Below are 19,713 nucleotides of genomic sequence, written 5' to 3' on the forward strand. Positions count from 1 at the left end.
CACTGCTGGCGTCTCAGTGCCGCTGGCTCTCCAGACGCAGATGTCATTTCTTCCCACCCAATGGCCTTTCCTCCATTATTCCAGCCCCTCCCTCACCCGACAGCAGTAACGAGGGACTCTTGGGGCAGGATGGGTCCCAGGACCCATTTCCTGTCACCTCGGCCACTCCCAAACCCCAAGACCAGGGCAGGGGTGGAGGTCCCTGACCTACAGAAAAGTTCACTCCCTGGGCGTGTTCCACCCTTGGGATCTCAGGAAAACCCTACCCTTCAGCAGGGTCCGTGGCGTGCCTCCGAGGCCCCAGCCCACCCCAGGACAGAGTGCAGGGGGCTGTCGAGGCAGGCTCTGCTTTCGGAGACATCCCCAAAGGTTCAAGCTGCTTACCCGCTCCCCAGGAGGGCCAGCTGGGCCGTCGCCTCCAGAGTTACCCTTGGGAGGGAGGCAGAGAGAAGGAAAAGCTTATGATTGTTCCTTTTCAGGTGAGAAGACTCTGACCCACGACATCATCGAAACATGCGAGTCAAACACCGCCTGTGTGCAGCCCTCAAGCGGGCCCTGACCCTCAATTAGGAGCAGAAGGCGTGGGTGCCGATTTGTGGCTCCCAAAGCTGGCCTGTCCCCTGCCGCTGCACGAAGCTGACAGTGAGCCAGCATCTACAGGGTTAAACGTTTCCGGAAAGGTCTTCCGGGCGGGACGAAGGCTGTGCGCAGCCCCGAGCACCTCGGAGTCGTGCGGAGGCAGAAGCGGTAACCCACTCTCGGGCCGCCCCACCTGAGAGCTGCTGCTCCCAGACCTCACAGGTGAGCCTCGTGCCAGCTCACAGTGCACCTGAGAAGCGCCCGAGAGCTTGTCCCACAGTTTAGGGCGGCCAGCCGGGGCATTCTGGTCAGCGGAGGGATGGGCCGACTGTACCCCTGGGCCACTGGAAGACTCATCCCAGCGGGAACCAGCTCTGGAGTGGCTTCCTGGACAAGAAGGAGCAGCCCACCTGTGGGGTCTGTGTCCCGATTCTCCACCTGAGGAGTGGCTTCAACGCCCCTCAGTGGGAAGAATGTGCACGAGGCCGGCCTGGGCTTTCCCCTGCCAGAAAGCACTTTCAATAAGTTCTGGTAGAGGCCTCTGAGCTCTCAAACCCCTTTCAAGAAAGGAAATAAGGCCTCCTGACCAGGGCAGGTGGGTCTGCGGTGGGCCCGGCCCGTGCTGTGTCTCTAGGGTCCCAGGTGTGTGGGGTAGGGCCCTGCCTCTGCTCTGCTGTGGCCTCATCCCATAAGCATAGTTGTCGGCCACTTAATTAGATCTGATCTAAGGTGTCCAGAGGCTGCTGGAGGAGACAAGCTCCTTCTTAAATACACCTAAGAAAACATCCTGCTTAAAAAAAAAAAAAAAAAGTCACAGACACCCTCGGGTGCTCCATGTCTCCGTAGTAGCCTTGCAACTTGGGTTCATGCTGTCCACCACCCAGGAGACCAAAGACGTACCTTGGGGCCAGGCTTCCCAGTGATGCCCCGGGGGCCTCTTTCACCCCTCGGACCCTGGACGGATGGGAGAGAAGGAAGGTCAGCCCCAGTGCCGGCTCACAGACACCGCCTCCCCCAGCCCGCGGCACACGCTCCCATTTCCCAGACATGCCCACAAGCCTTTTAAAAGGACAGTTACCGTTGGGCCTCGCTGCCCCCTCGGTCCTGGCTTTCCAGGGGTCCCCTAGAATCAGAGAAGGGGCTGGTCAGTCACTCTCTAAATGCCCGGCCCTGCGTAGGTGGCAGCTGTCTCCCGGGTTATTGAGAGACTGTGAATTCAGAGAAGGCTAGGAGGAATGTGGGCTCCCCGCCACCCACCTTATCCATGTTTTAATAGGAGATTTATCGGGGTGAGAAGCTCGCCGCACACCGGCACAGAGCTTTGCGCCCCTGCACGAGTCCTGCTGAAATCCAATTTTCCTCCTGCAGTCTGATGGATGTTTATACTATTATCTGCTTTCTGTCCTCAAAGCACGCTGCCACATCCCTCCTCCTTCCTCCCTCCCTCCCCTCCTCCTCATCTCTCTCTCTCTCTCTCTCTCTCTTTCTCTCTCTCTCAGCAGGAAAGGAAATCATTAGTGCAAGAAAAGAGAAGAAAGTCAACCCCTTTCATACATAATTTACTTTTGCTACAGTTAAGAATATTAGCCATTAAATTTTCAACAGGCTCTGCAGACAGGCAAACTTGCATAATATCTAAATCATATATCCAAGAGTCATCGGCTTCTCCTCTAATAGAATTTATACTCTTTTTTTCTATTGTCGTCTTGCATTTTCCAGACCACAGAAAACTAATGCAGTGCTAAGATATCAGAGCTGGAACACGCAGTCAGCCTACAGCTCATGGAAGCCAAGGGCGGAGCGTGCAGAGGCCCTACGGCCCTGCCATGTCTCAACTCAGCTTCCTGAAATTGACTCTGGTTTCTCATGCTCCGGTTACCTCTAGGCCCAAGGAGGCCACCTGAGAAGCTTCCTCTCATCATCTTTCATTCATTTGCTGCCAGAATCAAAACTGCTTCCTAGAGTCTCCCATTTTGAAATGCATTTAATAAAACCATTTATGATGATGAGTTAATTATGTGGCTTTTTAACAATGCGCTCCGATTCCAGTTCTTCAATTACTATGCTGATATCCTTTGGCGTCAACTAAATATTTGCATATGAAAATTAATGAAACATCTGCTTTCTTCCAGTGATAGGCATTTTACAGGCGAGGACGCCCATGGCCAACCTAGTCACTCCCAGCATTTAAATGTGGATGGTCCAGGCTGCCAGGCTTTCTCATTCCGATCCTCCCCTAGAATGAAAAGCCTCCACCCAAAAATAGTTGCACTGTGACCCAGACCACAGGGTTAATCCTGTAGCACAAATGACCACAGCCCAAGCTGACTGTGCCCGAGGCAAGGAGCAAAATATCGACTTGGCCACAAACGCCATCTGGGGCTCCCAGCAGGCATCTTGCTCATCTCTTTTCTTTATAAACTAACTCAAGCCAAAGAATTTTGAGTCCCTGTGACTGGAGCTGTGGAATAGAATGTCCCCATATCCCCCCAAGTCTCCCTAACCTTCTCCCCAGCAAACTGAATGGGAGACCCTGTCTTCTTGCCCTTCGGAAGGCAGGGACACTCCCAGCAACGGTTGTGCCTCGAAGCCAAACACAGCTTGAAGGTGTGGGTACCGCCGGTGGGCAGTGCCTCTGAAGGGCTGGTCTTCCCTCCTCCCGGGAAGGGGCTCCTGGATCTCTCCTTGGCCCGAGGGGCAAACCAGCACTTTGCTCACGTCCATTCCCCTTCCTTTGGCTTCAGCTGAGTTGACATAGCGCTTATGTCCTTGGCATTTCCATGTTTGGCCCATAGTCAAGGTCCACAGAACCACCACTAGCTCCATGGGAGGTAGGACCAGGCAGACAGAGGGCAGGCAGCCCTTAGATGGAAGTCAGACACACACACACATGCATACACACACACAAGCACGCACACAAACAGACGACCACACATGAACACATGCAAACACACATGAACACACACACGAACATGCACACACATGAACACAGGCACGCATGCATGCACACATGAACACATGCGCACACATGAACTCATACATGCATGCACCCATGTGCGTGAATGCACATGTGCACACATAAACACATGCACGCACATGTGCATGCACACGCATGAACACACATGAACACACGCACACATACTAACACATGCAGGAACACACAAGCACACACAGCACATGCATGAACACATGCATGCGTGCACACACATGCATGTACACGCAAGCACACACAAGCACACATGAGCACACACGAACACAAGCACACATACAGGCACACAATGTACATACACACATACATGCACACACATGCATGTACACACACATGCACACACGCACACACACCTGCATGCATGCATGCATGCACTCAGGCCTGACATCCTAGCACCTAGAAACATCCAACTGGCCAGAATATCGAAAATATTTTATAAGACCTCTCTGGGTCGGGCACAGTGCCTCATGCTTTTAATCCCAGCACTTTGGGAAGCTGAGGCAGGCAGATCACTTGAGATCAGCAGTTCAAAACTGGCCATGGTGAAACCTCTTCTCTACTAAAAATACAAAATTAGCTAGGCATGGTGGTGCACACCCATAGTCTCAGCTACTTAGGAGGCTGAGGCAGGAGTATCACTTGAACCTGGGAGGTGGAGGTTGCAGTGAGCCGAGATCATACCCCTGCACTCCAGCCTGGGTGATAAAGCAAGAGAGACTCTGTCTCAAAAAAATAAAATAAAATAAATCAAAGATCTCTCTGGATGAGCACAGACCTCCTGCTGGCTTTTCTCTTCACACCCCTGGAATGGCCCCCTGACGATTCCTGCCCCACACTGGGTACCTCCAGTGCCATTCCCCCGGGCTAAAACCTTCAGTGGGTCCTAGTGCCTTGGGCTAAAGAGCTTCTCCCAAAGCAGCCTGCTGCCCCACCAGGCTCTGCAGCCCCCAGCCACTCCCACGTCTCCCTTGCGGGGCTCGGCCCGGTGCCAGCCTTCTGGCTCTGTACCGCCTGCTCCACACCACACGATCCACTTCTGTACCTCCTGCAGGCCTCAGCAAAAATGTCACTGCTCCTGGAGGCCTCCCTGGACCCTCTGGGTCAGACTCTGGTGCCATGACCTTTTCCTGACTCACCCTTGTCCTTCATCATCACAGCCACCACTCCTGAGTGCAGCTCACTGGGTGGTGTCCCTCTCCGGAGGCCAGAGGGATGCCTGGTTTGACCACCTGAGTCCCCAGAGCCTAGCAGAGCACCCAGCGCTTAGCAAGGACTGACGACGCATGTGCTGTTTAAGTTCACGGACTGCCCCAAAGACTACCAAGCACAAAGCCCAAGGCAAAAGACAGGTAGCCAAGGGCAAAACCCGGGAGCAGGATCCATTCACCAAGGCGCAAAAGCCAAGCTAGCACCCAGAGGCTTCTGGGTAACCTGAGTGAGGCTCCTGCAGTCAGCAAAAGAGGATGGGTCCCTTTGCAAGGACAGCCTGGACCCCAGCTTCCTGTGGACAACTGGGAAGCCCAACCTAGTAGACCAGATGCCACCCACACCCTCCGTCATCCATGAATGAGGCACAAAGCAGCAACCCTATGCAGAAAACCAGGCAGTGCTGCAGGCGCCATTCTGCAGTGATGATGCCACTGAAGGCTCACGCAGGCAAAGGCTGTGCTCAGCATCCTGAATGGGAAGCTCCAAAGGACCGTGATGGCAGAGATGAAGGAGGGCAGGGCTCCATCTCACACGCACGAACCATCACGGCTCAAGGGGAAGCAAACAGCCTCACCCTTTCGGCCTGAGGTCTGTGTTGTGGGTTGTGCCATAAGCCAGGTGCAGCAGTGAGTGAAGTGTCCCCAGGCAGGGCTAGACACCAGTGGCTCCCATGTGTGACCGGGGCACGTGGTGTCTGGCAGGTCTTGGCTTGAGTCAGGCTTTGCGTTGTGACTGGAGACCCACAGTGCTGATGCCCTGGACAGTGGCTGATGAAGACCAAAGGGCATCTGGAGCATCCGTTCAAGCTCCTCGGCTCAGGGATGGGGAGGCCGAGACACATGAGGGGCAGAGCCCTAGTCAGGAGCCTGGGAGTGACCAAGGGCTCCAGGCACTCCACAAGGTCCCTCGTCCCACACAGACCTCCATGGAAAGGGCTTGTGGTCACATCCCATGACCAGCTGCAGAAGGTCACATCCTCTCCTGGACATTCTCACTGTAGTGCAGTGTGAAAGGTCCCCCAGCATTGCAGCGGCCCACTGGGGTACCCCATATTCCCCATGCTTCTCAGAGTAGTATCTAAGAGTATTTCAGAAGACAGCATATCCCCAAGGCACTAGCCAGGCCTTTTCCAGAGGAAGAATGACAGCTAGATAGAGACAGATGGAGGGGTGGATGGGTTGGATGGATATAGACAGAGATGGACAGATAACAGAAGATGGATGGATGGATGGATGGATGGATGGATGGGTGAATGGATGGGTGGATGGATGGATGGATGTGTGGGTGGATGGATGGGTGGGTGGGTGGGTGGATGGATGGATGAGTGGGTGGGGGGATGGATGATGGGTGGATGGATGGATGGATGGGTAGATGGGTAGATGGATGGATGGATGTGTGGGTGGGTGGGTGGGTGGATGATGGATGGACGAGTGGGTGGTGGATGGATGATGGATGGATGAGTGGGTGGGGGGATGGATGATGGATATGTGGATGCAGGGGATGGATGGATGGATGGAGAGAAGGACCGAGAGAGAGAGGGACAGAGATGGAGAGAATCGTCTCCTCGGGTCTGTGTTCTCTTACTTAGAACAGTCTTCCTTTTCCTGTTTGGTGAATCTGGCAGACTACATCTGCTTGCTCATACCGTGTTGGCCAGAAGGGATGGGCCCAAGAGGGGGCTGCGACCCTGCAGCTCCGTCTGGCCTGGGAGAGCAGGATGGGGCACAGGGGGATGAGCTGGTGGGGCTGCAGGGTTGCGGCTGGGGCTGAGGAAGGTGTGGCTCCACCATCTTTCGAGAAGTGAGTTCCCTGGACCTGCTCTGCAGACACTGTCCTGCATGCGCCCCACAGACCGGCCTCTCTGGCCCCCAATACACCCGTGCACAAGGCTAGCTCAGAGCCCAAGGCCTGAGGACCACCTCACTCCTATTGTCCCCAACGGCAACACTGAGGTGCTGTGACATCACTAATAAGCAACCAGGGCAGCTCCTGCAGGGAGGCCTGGGCCAGCAGGGGCTCCAGAAGGTGTGGGGAGAACACAGCTCCCCCAGCCCACACGTGTGGAGGGTGAGAACAGAGAGGACGGGAGCCACGCTGCAGCCTGGCGGGTGTCGATGGCAGCGACAGCTTGCTAACCCCGTTCGATGTAATGTTAATTTAAATGACTTTAAATTTGGACTATGGTAGGTCGCAGGACATTTTTAAAAGGAAAAAGAAATCTCCTTTTTCCTTTTCTTTAAAAATTAGCTTGGAGGAAAAGTCCACTCGGGTAGAAGAGAACAATATGATTTTCGCAAAAGACCTAGAGCCTCTGGACTGTGGTGCTCATTAGAAAGCTCCATTTTCTCAACACACGTCCCTCCTGCCTCTGGCCCTTCCTGTCACAAACCTGCCCAGCCCAAAGTCTGCAGAGTGTCACCAGTGCTGGGCACTAAAGGTCGAGACTTAAGGCCAGCTGTTCAGGAGAGCAGTTTCAGCAGCAAAAGGGGTGAGAAATAAACGGGCCACTGATTAGAAAATGAACCCACTACACACCGAGGCAGCCGGAGAAGCGGCCTGCCCAGGGGCCGGGCTGTCCTTACCCTGCCGCCCTTCTCTCCATTGGCGCCAGGAAATCCAGAGAATCCAATAGAGCCCTGAAAGAGAGTTGAAAAGGAGAGATAAGAGCTGGGACAGGAAGGAGGCATGCTGCACGGGCAGCCTGGGGGACAGCCTCTGCCCCAGACTCCACCTGCCCACCCAGCCACCTACCTGCCTACCTACGTGCCCAAGTATCCACTCACTCATCCAGCTGCCTGTCCTCCCACCCACCCATCTACCCATCTGCCCACCCATCTACCCATCTACCTACCTGCCCACCTATCCACCCTTTCATCCATGTACCTGTCCACCCACCCACCCGCCAGCCATCTACCTACCTGTCCACCTACCCACCCATTCATCCATCTACCTGCCCACCCACCGACCCACTCACCCATCCATCCACCTACCCACCCACCCGCCCATCCATCCGCCTGTCTACCCATCCGCCCATTCATCCATCTACCTGTCCACCCATCCAACCACCCACCCATCCATCTACCCGTCTACCCACCCACCCACTCACCCATTCATCCATCCGCCTGCCCACCCACCCACCTGTCTACCCATCTGCCCACCCATCTACCCATCTACCTACCTGCTCACCTATCCACCCTTTCATCCATGTACCTGTCCACCCACCCACCTGCCCATCCATCCACCTGTCTACCCACTGGCCCACCTATCTGTCTATCCATCTGCCTGTCTACCTATCCATCCACCCATTCATCCACTTGCCTATCTACTTACCCACCCACCCCTCCATTCACCCAACTGTCTACCCACCTGCCCGCCCATCCATCCACCCTCCTATCCACCCACTGGCCCACCGATCTATCCACCTACCTGCCTACCTACCCACCCACCCGTTAACTATTCATCCATTTGCCTGCCTACCTACACACCCACCCCCCATTCATCCACCTGTCTACTTGCCTGCCCACCCACCCATTCATTCACCTCTCTGCCCAACCCACCCACCTATCTATCCATCTACCTACTCATTCACCCATCTACCTATCCACACCCCACTACTCCCCCACTCACCTATCCCTCCACCCATCCTCTCTACTCCATAAATACTTCCTAAGCACTTCACAGGCTTCAGCTGGAGAGCTGAATTAGAGTTTTCGCCATGCTCCCTCCCCCGCGCCCGTGGCCATAGGATGGTGGCTGGTGTTTGGGAGAAAGGGAGGCACACTGCTGAGCTGAACCGAGGTGAGACATGAACATCGCGCTATGACATTGTGTTTTCTGTGCCTTGTGCATGTTTCTTGCTGTCCCACAATCCCTCTAAATAAAGCACAGCAGCTTGCAGAGTTGGGAATGAATGCAAATTTATGCACGGACTGTAGCACCTACCAGCTCTTTAATTCTAGGAGTCTGCGAGGTGCACACAGACCAGAGATGGATTTAGGGACTGTGACCTGGTGAACAGCCAAACGCCCACTCTGTGCAGGAGCAGCACCGCCCTGGGGCTGCTCAGCTGGCAGCGTGTGGGTGCTGGCCACTGTCTTTGGCAGGTCTCTGGTTTAAAATCCTGTGCCGAAGGCATACTTGTATCCATGAAGAACTCACACATGTCCAGACCTTGTATTTCTCACAGGGGACTGAGCTCAGCCAAGCCACTCACACACCCACCTGCCAATCTAGGCAGGGGGCGGGACCCAGGAAACCTCAGTGCAGGTGACAGAGTTCAGTTCAGAAACCAGGTCACTGTGCTGATGGCTACTTCTCGTCTCTGACCTGGACACACGTGCCATCCCTTCTCAAAAAGCTGCCTCAACTTCATTTTGAACACCCATCTCTCCCAAACGTCTCCCCTTCTCTCCATTCCCAGAGGAATGTGTATTAAAGGAGAGGAAGGTGCCCATCAGCCCCTCTAACACATTGGGTTACGACGCTGCCGTCAGCAGCTACGTCACACCCACGTTCGATGAGCCACCATTAGACCCTAAATGAAATTCCTGTTCCACGGCAAGCTTCCTCTCCTGCATATGGGGTGTGCGTCTACACACACGGAGCAGGGGTCTTCGCACTCCACAGGAAGAATGGATAGAGCATTCCCTTGATGAGAATGGAAATACCTGGAGGAGCCCCAGCCCACCATGCCCGTCCTCCGGTTAACAAGACTGCAAGTGAGACCGGAGAGGTGCTGGGGCTAAAGGAGGCGCCTCGGGCAGAGGCAGATCTGAGAAAGACGGCCCGCTTCGCCTGCTAATTATGTCTCCAGTGCAGCCAGCTGGTTATTCTTTAAGGAAGAACCATGAATAATAAAATGTGAGATTTGAAAAAAAATAACATTTTCAATGACTTCCAAAGCCTGAAGGAGCTGTTTCACTTAAACCTGAACATGATTTCACGTAAGAAAGGTTTCCTCCTCCTTTATACTCCATTATGAGCAAAGAGCCTTCAAATCGCCAGTGAGGCGGAGCTAAGCGGTGACTGTCCCTCGGGTTCTGGGTACCGACAAACTGGGCCACAAGGGCCACGAGCCAAGCAACAGGTGCCGAAGACCCAAGGGGACTCCAGGAGGACCCCGGAAGGACCCCAGGTGTCTGTGCCACCTGTGGCAGAAGACTCATCCCATCATCCAAGAGCCTCCTTTCAACTCGGCAAATTAATGCAGAAGGCGGTGAACACCGTGGAGTCTGAGAGTGATGGTGTCACACACGCCCCCAAGGCGGGGACCGGGAATGGGTGAACCTGTACGGGGCGGGGGAGGGCCGGCAAGACGTCCCTCCCCCTGTGCCGGGACACCTCACGGTCAGAATTACCTTCGGTCCTTGTCTTCCTGGGTACCCTGGTAACCCTGGGACGCCGAGTTTTCCCTGGGGGAGAAAGGGTGGCATTAGCAGCGAGAACGGTATTGCTCCATCTGTTTTCCTGGAGCAGAGAGAAAGGCCATGAGTCCTGTCAGAGGCCTGCAGGAGGGTGTGGTACCCAGAGGCTGGGGCACACGTCATCACACAGAGGCCCTGCCCGCCTGAGTGGGAAGGACGGCCCGCACCCATGGAGTCCAGTGGGCAGCCAATGGTCCCCTACCGAGGGAGACGCGAAGGCCCCGGAGGAGAGGTTGTGCCACTGGGGAGCAAACGCAGTTAAGAGGTCAGTGCCCCAGGTCACCGCGTTCTTTACCTAGGAGCGCCTCTGAGCCCTTCTGTGCGAGTCCCAGCCACACAGCAGGATGGGGCAGAAAGTCTGGGCCATTGCCTGCACCATTCCTGTGGGGCCCAGGGTGGCAGCAGGGTGGAGCCAGGGTGTGTGGCTGGCCTGGGAGCCTCCCACAGAGGGAAACCGAAGGCCTGTGGATGGCTGCGTGCCAGGGCCTGCTCTGAGGAGCCCGGCCTTCCTTCCTCCCCGGCTGCCACAGTTTCAGGCCAGGGTGGGGACGCCTTTATTACCCAGGTGAGGAGGCGGGAATGTGACAAGGCAGGGGTCCTGGAGTCCTGGGGCTCAGATGCAGGCTTTGTGGCCTCTGAGAGGAAGGAAGGAGCCCTCCGAGGCGGTGGTGGAGGGCTGGGAAGGGCTAGGAAAGGGTCCTCATTCAGCAAACAGCTTCCCAGGAGCAGCAGCAAGAGCCCCGGGTGGAGACAGAAGCCCGCTCAGGAATCGCCTCCACCCCACGCCTAGGGCGGCCACAGCCAACGAGAGTCCAAGGCCACGGGGAAGGGCCTGGCAGATCCCCCCGGGAAAGAGGCTGAACGTCCCACATCACAAACCTTCTCCCCAGGGGGCCCCAGGGGACCGGGATCACCATTGGGGCCTCCACGACCCTTCGGTCCTTCAGGGCCATCTTCTCCCCTGGGACCAGGTGGCCCGATCTCCCCCTGCAAGCCAGAAAAGAGGAAGTAAGAAGAGCCCCCCACATACAGGATTCCCTCCACCATTCTAAGAGCGAGGGGACAGGCTGGAGGCACGCTGTGGTCAGAGCTGCTCGTCCAGCTCGGTCTCACTCAGGCCGGCGAGCTGCTCCTGGAGCGGCCAACAGAGTGAGCGCACCTCGAAGCCAGCCTCCCGCTCCCGAAGCTGCTCTCTCTGCACCGAGGCTGCCTGCCATTTATTTTCTCAGGGCTGCACACTCCTACTTCCCAATTACCTTCTCTAAATTGAGTGCCTCTTGGCTAAAATAACTTTGCTTAACAATAGTAGCTCTCAACTGCTACTTCTCCAAATAGAGCAGAGTGACTGGGAGCGCTGCTGCTTCAGAGACCCCGGGAGGTGGGAAATGGACACCAGCCCGGGATCTGGGTCACCTGGGCATCATGGGTACACGGGAGGGCCGTGGAAGGCGTCCTAGAAACAGACGGGCTTAAATTCCGCCTTGGCCAACTTCCCCAAGTTACAGACTCGGAGCCCGGGGCTCAGACAGGGAAGAGGGCTCTGGAGCCTGCCCAGGCAATGACAGCGCCATGGCAGAGTCTCTGATACCCTTCCTGCCACCCTTGGTCCAGCAGGGGACAGGTCCTCCCCTGATCATTTGTCTCCAGGAGCAGCAGTAAAGCAGTGCAAGCCCAAACACAAATGTGCATTGCACAGACAGAGCAAAGCTAACGTCCTAATTCTGAAGCTCTGATCTGTCATCACGTAGGGATTCTCTGTCCCTAAGAGGCATTCCTCTCGTTCAACAAGATAATCCTGCGCACACGTACAGAGCCCTGAGAAGGGGCAGAGCGCCGGGCTGCACTCTCTGAGCCCGCATCCACGGTCCTATTCCCTGGGCTCCGGACGGCTCCCAGCCCTGCATCCCACGCTCATCCCACTGCAACAGGAGCTCGAATCCCAGAGCCCTGGCACCGGAACGCGTGTCATCTCTTCTGAAGCCGCACCCTCGTAACGTGCAGGCCACGTGCGCACACAGAGGCATCAGAAAAAAGGAGAAAGGGACTTTCACCATCAAACTGAGAGGCTGCTGGGCTGTGGGGACTTGGGAACCTTCCACCGGGAAGGAAGTTCTAGAATGGGGTGTTTAGCAGCGACTTAACTGGGACAACCTTGTGAAACAAATGCCCTCCTTCCTCCTCCTGCCTTCCCACAGAGGTGCAGATTGCCTCTGCCTTTTGCCTGCCGGGTTGGGACGAAGTGCCAAGTGTGTGTGGCTTTCCTGTTCTGGAAAGCCACCTGCGAGCCTGCATGGCAGGGGACGATCGCGGCAGCTGGGTGACAGCCCTGCTGCAGCCAACAGATGTCTGTCCCCGTGCGTGCACAGCTGTCACCGCGGCTGTGCGCACCGGAGGGCCGAGGCGTCTAGGTTCCTTCTGCCTGGGCTTCCGCTCACTGAGAGGTTACTGGGGAAACCTCCAAGAGGCTCTCGGCCTGCTCCGGCCGCTCTACGGGCTCCCTACCCTTGCTTCGTGCCCCTGGCGTCACTTTCTCTTTCATTATGGGAATTGCAGCCCCTGGCTTTCTGTGGTTGCTGACAAGCCCCAGCCGCTCCCAGCACCCACTAGCTTCTTCTGGACTGAGCTGCATCATTCATTGAAAGACAAGCCAGGGTGCTGTGGCTTCTTCTGAGCTAAAATCACAGACCACAGGACTGCGTGGGGGTTCCAGGGCCCCCGAAGAACTGTTTCTGGACCAGCAATGCTCCCCAGGCTCGCAGGGATCCTAGACCCACGTTGCATGCTGCCCTGCGAGCACCGGCCCTATGGCCTGGGCAGCGGCCGTGCTCCCGGGGAGGCTGGGTCCTGTCCGAGGGCGCGCTCCCTGGGGAGGCTGGGTCTTGTCTGCGGCCGCTTTCCTTTCTCTTCCCAGGCACGGCTCATCGCTCTGCAGTCAGGTAAATAACTCTGCAGTCCACAGGAGCAGCCAGAAGCAAACCCAGCCCCCACTGACCCCTTGTGTGGGACACTGGGCAGAGGAGCTGGCGACCACAGGCCATCCCCAGTCCCCAAGGGGCAAGCTGAGGAGGAGGTGAAGAGGAGCCGGAGAGAGTCAGGCGCTGGGCTCCAGGCCACTGTCCCCTTCGCACCAGGAACCTCTGCCGAGAGTTTCCCTCCATTCTGAGAAGCTGCCCTGTAGCTGCAGACATCCCCACCTCTCCCACCCAGCCAAGCCCACCCGGCCTTTCCCCCGCCCAACTCCCAAACCCGAGATGCTCACCCGATCACCCTTGATGCCCATATCTCCTTTAAACCCAGGAAAGCCGTCTTCACCCTGAATATAGGACAAGAGAAGGCCTTAGTCTAGACAAGAAGACCCTTCTCCCTGCTGTTCCCTTCCCTGCTCCAACAACTACGCTCAGCACCAGGTCCCCCACCCTTGGGGAGTAGCTCACGCTCCGGACAGGGTGGGCTCAGGGCCCGCCCCTCGAGAACGGCATTCCCGTGAGCTCTGCATTCCCGGCTGAAGCTTCAAACGTTCTGAAGCTGGAGAGAGCCTCGTCCCTGCTTCTCAGGTGGGCCCGGTTTGAGTCTGAATGTTCTGCACGGCGAGGCCTCAGCCAGCCCAGGCCCCGAGCTGCAGGCATCGTTTCTCAGCCCACTCTGCGGCATCCCATCAGCACCAAAGCCAGTGATGGGGAAAGGGGCTGACAACCGAGGAGGTGGCGCTGGATGAAAGACCCCTGCAAAGAATCCCTAACCCCTGCTCTTGCCAGTATTGCAACCACAGGCCGTGCTTTCTGAAGGGTAGGAGTGTCGCCGGGGGTGGCGGGGGAAGTCGGCAGCCCACACACCCCAGGGCTACTGGCGAATCTGGGACAGAAGTGAGGCTGCCGAAGGTCAGCGCCCTGCTGTCCGTTCGAGTCCCCGGTCTGGGCCTTCCGCATCCAGGAAAGCACGGGGCGAAAGCCCCGAGTCCTTCCGCACAGGGCACGGGCGGCCTCAGAGAGAGGGCCCTTGGCTGGGCTTTTCCTCTCATTATTCATGGGCTATGTCTTGATGCAGAAAGAGTGAAAGGACAGGATCTGGGGACTCGGCCAGGTCGTAAACATTCGAGGCCCGGCCGGGAGCACACACAAGGAAGGCAGCCTTCTGTGCGGCGAGAATCCAGCCCTCTCCAGCCAGCGCCAGCTCCCAGCGTCCCCAGGGCCCCAGGCCTTTGTCCACACTGTTCACATCGTGCTGGAAGCTTGGCAGCAGCCACAGATAATGCAGACGTCTACAAAGATGGCCCCCCGACACTGCCCCCCTGTCCCCAGACCGTCTCGGCTGCCTGCGTGGCCCTCGGGAACAGCGTGGTTGCCCTCCTGGCGAGAAGGTGTCCCCAGCACAATCCCATCAATATCATCTCAAGTAGCCCTGTCTCTGGCTAGGGACAAATGTGAGAGGACGCAGTGGCACAGCTGGACTCTGCGAAGCCACCTTTGAAAGAACGAAAAGTCCTCAGGCGAGGTAGCCTCCCCGGGGACCCACAGGGCACAGCTCTGGGCTGGGGACCCTGTGTTCCTTAAGGGAACAGACGTGTTCCAAAGCCCCAGCGGGCTCCATGCAGAGAGCAGTGCTCTTGGAGAGGCCAAGGTGCTCGGGAGCTTTCCCGGACGTGGACTTCGGGTTCTGCTGAGCGGGTGCACTCGGGAAGGAGGGGGGCCAGCACACAGGCTCAGGCCTCTTGGCTGGGCCTCCCACAAGGGCAGCCACTGAGAACAGAAACCAGGGGCAGTCACGGAAATGCCACGGAACAAGGCCGTTCCTGCTGCCGCGCCATTTCGGATTCAGCTGTGGCCACGCGATGTGCCCCCTCGGGAATGGCTCTCAGGCTGGCAGATTTCACAGGAAAGAATCCAAGTGACATCTCTGACAGTTGGCAAATAAGGAGTCTCGGCACGCGATCATCCCAGCAGCCGACGCCAGTGACCACACTCCAGCCCCACAGGCCCCTGCGGCCGGGGAGAGCCAGGGTCTGCCCAGCAAAGCGGTCCAGCGTGCCTCACAGAGAACAGCGCCCCATGGCTACAGAGCATGGCAGGGAGGACCCGCAGCAGAGCGGGAGGCCACGGGGACAGGGCAGCACCCCACCCAGTCGTGAGACCGCCCGAGGCCTAAATCTGTGTCACGACTGGGCCTTGGGTTTGGCTCTGAGCTTCCTTCTACCAAAGTGAGAAGAGACATGTGGCTGCCCAGGCAGTTCCATGTGGCTCAGGTGCTCGCTGCCGCAGGCTGCACCCAACGTTCGGACTGGCAAGACACGCATGGGGGTGTAGTTTAGCCTTGTCTTAGCCACAGTGACCTGCTTAGGCCTGACCTGCACCCGCTCACCATGGCCAATGGCACGGCCTCGCCCTCCTTGCCTGGCTCTGCGGCATGGAGCGAGTTTCTGCAGCTGTGGGGCTGCCCAGGGAGGGACATCCAACAACTGAATGGACCCTCGTGTCAGCGAACATGCAAGGCTGCCCACCTGGGAGTGGGGAGCAGGCAGAGGTCCGCTGCCCCTGCAGGCACGTGGGGAGCCGTGGGTCACCTCTGGGGCCAGGGCCTTCTCCCTGTGCAGAGGCACAAACCCCAGACCCACTCAGCCCCGCCAGGAATGTGCCCCAGGGGACCCGAGGGCCAATCCTCCTCAAGGTATTTTTTTTCCATCTGCAAACAAGACACTTTCCAGACTGCCATCCGTTCCCCCCAGTACTCAGAGGTGACATCCACCTCAGCTGGCTTCATGGTGGAAGCATCGTGGGAGGGGCCGCTGGCTGGAATCCGGCTCCAGACGAGGCAGGGGGCCCCACGGCGGCAGGGATAGACTCACCTTCTCGCCCTTCGTGCCCTTCAGACCACGGATGCCATCAGCCCCCTATGTGGGTGGGAGAAGAAAAAGATTGAGTGGTCACAAATCTCAGCCCCTCCAGCAATCTCCCAGGCACAGGTCTAAGCCCCACGGGCAGAGACGGGCTGGGCTCCCCGCAGCTGATGGATGAGGCCGGCGCCCCTGCCTGGAAACACTCCCTCCCGCGTGTCCCCCTGTTGCCTCGGGAGTCCTGGCCTGACTCCACTGAGTCCTGTTCTTTATGTAAAGACCCACACCGGTCCCTGGCCTTCCAGCCCAAGTTCTGGATCCACCCTTCCAAGGACCCACACCCCACAGCCAACACACCCACCCCGATTCCCATTATAAAATCATCTTCTAGAAACGCCCCCGCCTTTCCGAGGTTTGGGGAGGGCAGGAAGTGGGGTCTGAGTCAGGCAGACTTGATGAGATCCCAGTTCCCACTCTGTGGCCTCTGACAATGCCCCAGACTCCTGCGTGCCTCAGTTTCCTCATTTGGGAAGAGGAGAGGATGGCCACCCTCACCCCGTTACCACTGCTGGGAGGGAAATGCCTGCTAAGCCTTCAGAAGAGCACCCAGCACACAGGAGCTTTCAATAAGCTATCTATTTTGATTCCGTGTTGTCATTAATAGACGACACTGTGATATTAAGGACGATAATGCTTAAGGACGATAATGATTAAGGATGATAATGATTAAGGATGATAATGCTTATTGTGGTTCTCATCAGTTCAGGACACGCCACCCCAGCTCCCTGCTGACATTCTCACTGTGGGCCGGTGGAGGGAAATCCGGGGGCGCACTTTGGCAGCCACACACTTGCTGTGAATGTCTTCAACTTCAGCCCTCTCAGCAGGCTGACTTTTAGCTAGAGACACTACCTCGGGCCACTGCCCACGGGACGTGAAAGAGAGAAGCCACACTTCCCCCAGGGATTCCAGGCTGAGGCTGAAGCCAGGGCCACGGGGCGCTGGAGGACGCAGGGGCTGCCGCTGCCCTCTGGTGGCCGGAACTTCCCACAGACTTGGCAGTTCTGGCCTGTCTCCAGGTCCCGGAAAGGAAGGGGCTCTGGGAAGGGATGGAGACACAGAGGTGCTCCTTTCCACAGAGCTGGCACGTGGGCCATGTGTCCTGGCCCTCCCGAGGAGCAGCCAAGTCTCTGCAGAAGCACCTTCCACTCCAGTGCCACCTTCTACTTCCAGCCACACAGACAGAGCAGCGGCATGGGTGCCCCGAACCAGATCACTGGACTTGGAGCATGGGGTCAATCAAGAGCTCGGCCGCTGTGCCTGTCCGCACCACTGCCCATGTCACGTCGGCTCCACACCTGACCGCCACCACTAGCGGACAGGCCTGGGCCACCTCCCTCCACACCCAGCACAGGGCTGAGGAAGCCAGGAGGGCAGGGTGGGCTCGGAGCAGCTCTGGTTCGCCTGGCCTGGCACTCGGCACACTAACGTGGGCCAGCATCGAGTGCCTCGGGGGGACAGGGCACAGGTCAGAAATGGCACCAGCCCGCGCAGGGAGGCCAACTCCAAACAAGCCTCCCCCACGCTAGTCTCTGCCCGAGCCTGAGATGGGACACGGACCTCAAGACGGAGCGGAAGCGCCAAACACGCCGTGCGCGTTCCGGGCCGAGTGGGAGCGGCCAGCCAAGCTGCCAGGAGGCTCAGGACAGCCCGCTGCAGGCCGCTGCCCCCCGCCCCACTCGAGCACAGCACGTGCCTGGCAGCACCTGTGGGCCGAAGCCGCCCGGGAAGGTGGGAAGTGACTCAGGCGGGCCAGCTGCCGAGAGGCGAGTGGTGTTTTTTTCCCAGCAGACGCCTTCTTCTGCAGCAATCCTGCCTGGAATCCCCCAGAGGAAAAGAGAACAGGGAGGGCCATGCTGGCTGACACAGGACTGGGGGCCCCAGAAAGTCACCCGCCGTCTCACCACGGCGAGGCCTCGCCTCAGAGACAATAGCCCCAGAACGCCACAGAGAAGGGCTTTTTAGGAGATGAGCTACTTTCTTTTTTTAGGGCAGTTTTGAGTTCTCACTACACTTGCAAAACAGAATAGCGGCTTCAGATTCCCCTGATTTCCTCTGAAGCGCTCAGGAAACCCGCAGGTGTGGCTGAGAGCACAATCAGGGCTGCGCCTGTCCAGCAGCGTCTGACCCGAAACGCAAGGCGATGTCCAGCCGCCCCTCCCTGCTGAGTCCCGGGGGACCAGGTTTGTGTGCCTGGTGTTATTTTCCAGGAGCACTAAACTCCCTGGTACAGCGTCCAGGGGGCATCGGCACCTGCTCCCCTCTCTCTCTGGGCAGGCGGGGGGACGCTGCTGCTCCCACCCTGGCCATGCCAGCTGAGAACAGACAGGTAGGACCACAGGCTCCTGAGACCCCTCCTGGTCCTACAGTTCTACCCTTTTAGGATGCCCGTCAGAGGAATGGGACCAGCTAGACAGAACCAGAGCTTCCCAGGGTTTCTCAGCTATGGAGCTGCTGACTTGGGTGCTGTGTGCATGGTGGGGTGTGCAGTCCCTCCCATTAGAGGGCACTCCCCAGGCAGGGAAGAAGTGGCCCCGCTGGGAAGGACTGGACTGGAGCCTCCGAGACACACCAGCCAGCAGTCCCGGGGAAGGAGCACACAGGAGTTGTAGCACAGCTGGGCCAGATATGCACACAGCCCAGAGAGGGGCAGGCTTTTGCCCAAGGCCTGGATATAAACTCATATTTGGGGCATCCTGGCAACTCTCTAGCTGCTGGGGGCCAAATGAGAGCTGACTTTGACTCTCAATCTGCCAGTCACGCTTAAACAGGTGCCCCTTCGGAATGCAAGACAGAGGAAGGTCCAGACACAGGCCAAAGGTCAGTGAACTCAAAGGAACACAAAGGGAGCCTGCTGTGCCTGAATGTCTGTGTCCCCCAAAACTTACATGGTGAACCCTAATACCCAGGGCAATGGAACTCGGAGGCGGGGCCTTGGGGAGGTGACTGACTGGGTCACAGGGTGGGGCCCCTGTGAGCAGGATTAGTGCCCTCACCAGAGGCCCCAGGGTCTCACCTCCCCTCTTCTGCCACGTGAGGACACAGTGAGAGGGGGCCATCAGGGGACCAGAAAGCAGTCCTCCCTAGACACTGAATCTGCGTGTACCGAGATCTTGGACTCCCAGCCTCCAGGACTGTGAGAAATAATTTCCTGTTGTTTACAGGCTACCCAGTTTAGAATCTTCTTGTCATAGCAGCACCAATGGACTAAGAACCATTTCCTGGGAAGAAGGTAGGGCTTGGGGGAAAATAATGAGCCCCCTCTCACCAAGGACCATCCACCTCCAATGGCGGCAGCTTGGCCCACGAAAGCCCACGCCCCGTCGCCATCACCGCCACCCGGGCCGAACTCGTGAGGAGCCGGCACCACTCACATTTCCAAATGCACAGGAGTATGAGAAACTTTTTCCCTGATGAAAATTATTTTAAACCTCAGCTTTCCTTCCACCCTCTGCTTCCAAGTCTAACTGGATTGCTCATGTCATGAATGAATTTTAATCAGACAGACAAGATAAGAGCATTCTCCATAAACATTTTAAAGCAAACACCTTTTTAGCTCACAGAAGCAGCGTTATGCAATTAGCCATGTATGGGAGCTGGCAGAGGCTTCTGCTATGTGACAGGAA

At 57.4% G+C, this 19,713-nt stretch overlaps 1 protein-coding gene across 3 annotated transcripts in view; it reads right to left on the reverse strand.

Annotated features, from left to right (window-relative positions):
• The window catches only part of COL5A1 (collagen type V alpha 1 chain), a 192,544-nt gene that overhangs the window by 47,164 nt on the left and 125,667 nt on the right, over positions 1-19,713 (reverse strand). For all 3 annotated transcript variants that reach the window (XM_074394534.1, XM_010352242.3, XM_039461528.2), the window contains 8 exons: positions 16,040-16,084; positions 13,460-13,513; positions 11,080-11,187; positions 10,135-10,188; positions 7,360-7,413; positions 1,658-1,702; positions 1,480-1,533; positions 385-429 (listed from right to left, as the gene is read on the reverse strand). In XM_074394534.1, coding sequence (XP_074250635.1) covers positions 385-429; positions 1,480-1,533; positions 1,658-1,702; positions 7,360-7,413; positions 10,135-10,188; positions 11,080-11,187; positions 13,460-13,513; positions 16,040-16,084 — 459 coding nt within the window. The remainder of the gene's footprint in view (positions 1-384; positions 430-1,479; positions 1,534-1,657; positions 1,703-7,359; positions 7,414-10,134; positions 10,189-11,079; positions 11,188-13,459; positions 13,514-16,039; positions 16,085-19,713) is intronic.

This window comes from Saimiri boliviensis, chromosome 2, assembly GCF_048565385.1.
Source record: "Saimiri boliviensis isolate mSaiBol1 chromosome 2, mSaiBol1.pri, whole genome shotgun sequence".
In the NCBI taxonomy this organism is placed as follows: domain Eukaryota; kingdom Metazoa; phylum Chordata; class Mammalia; order Primates; family Cebidae; genus Saimiri; species Saimiri boliviensis.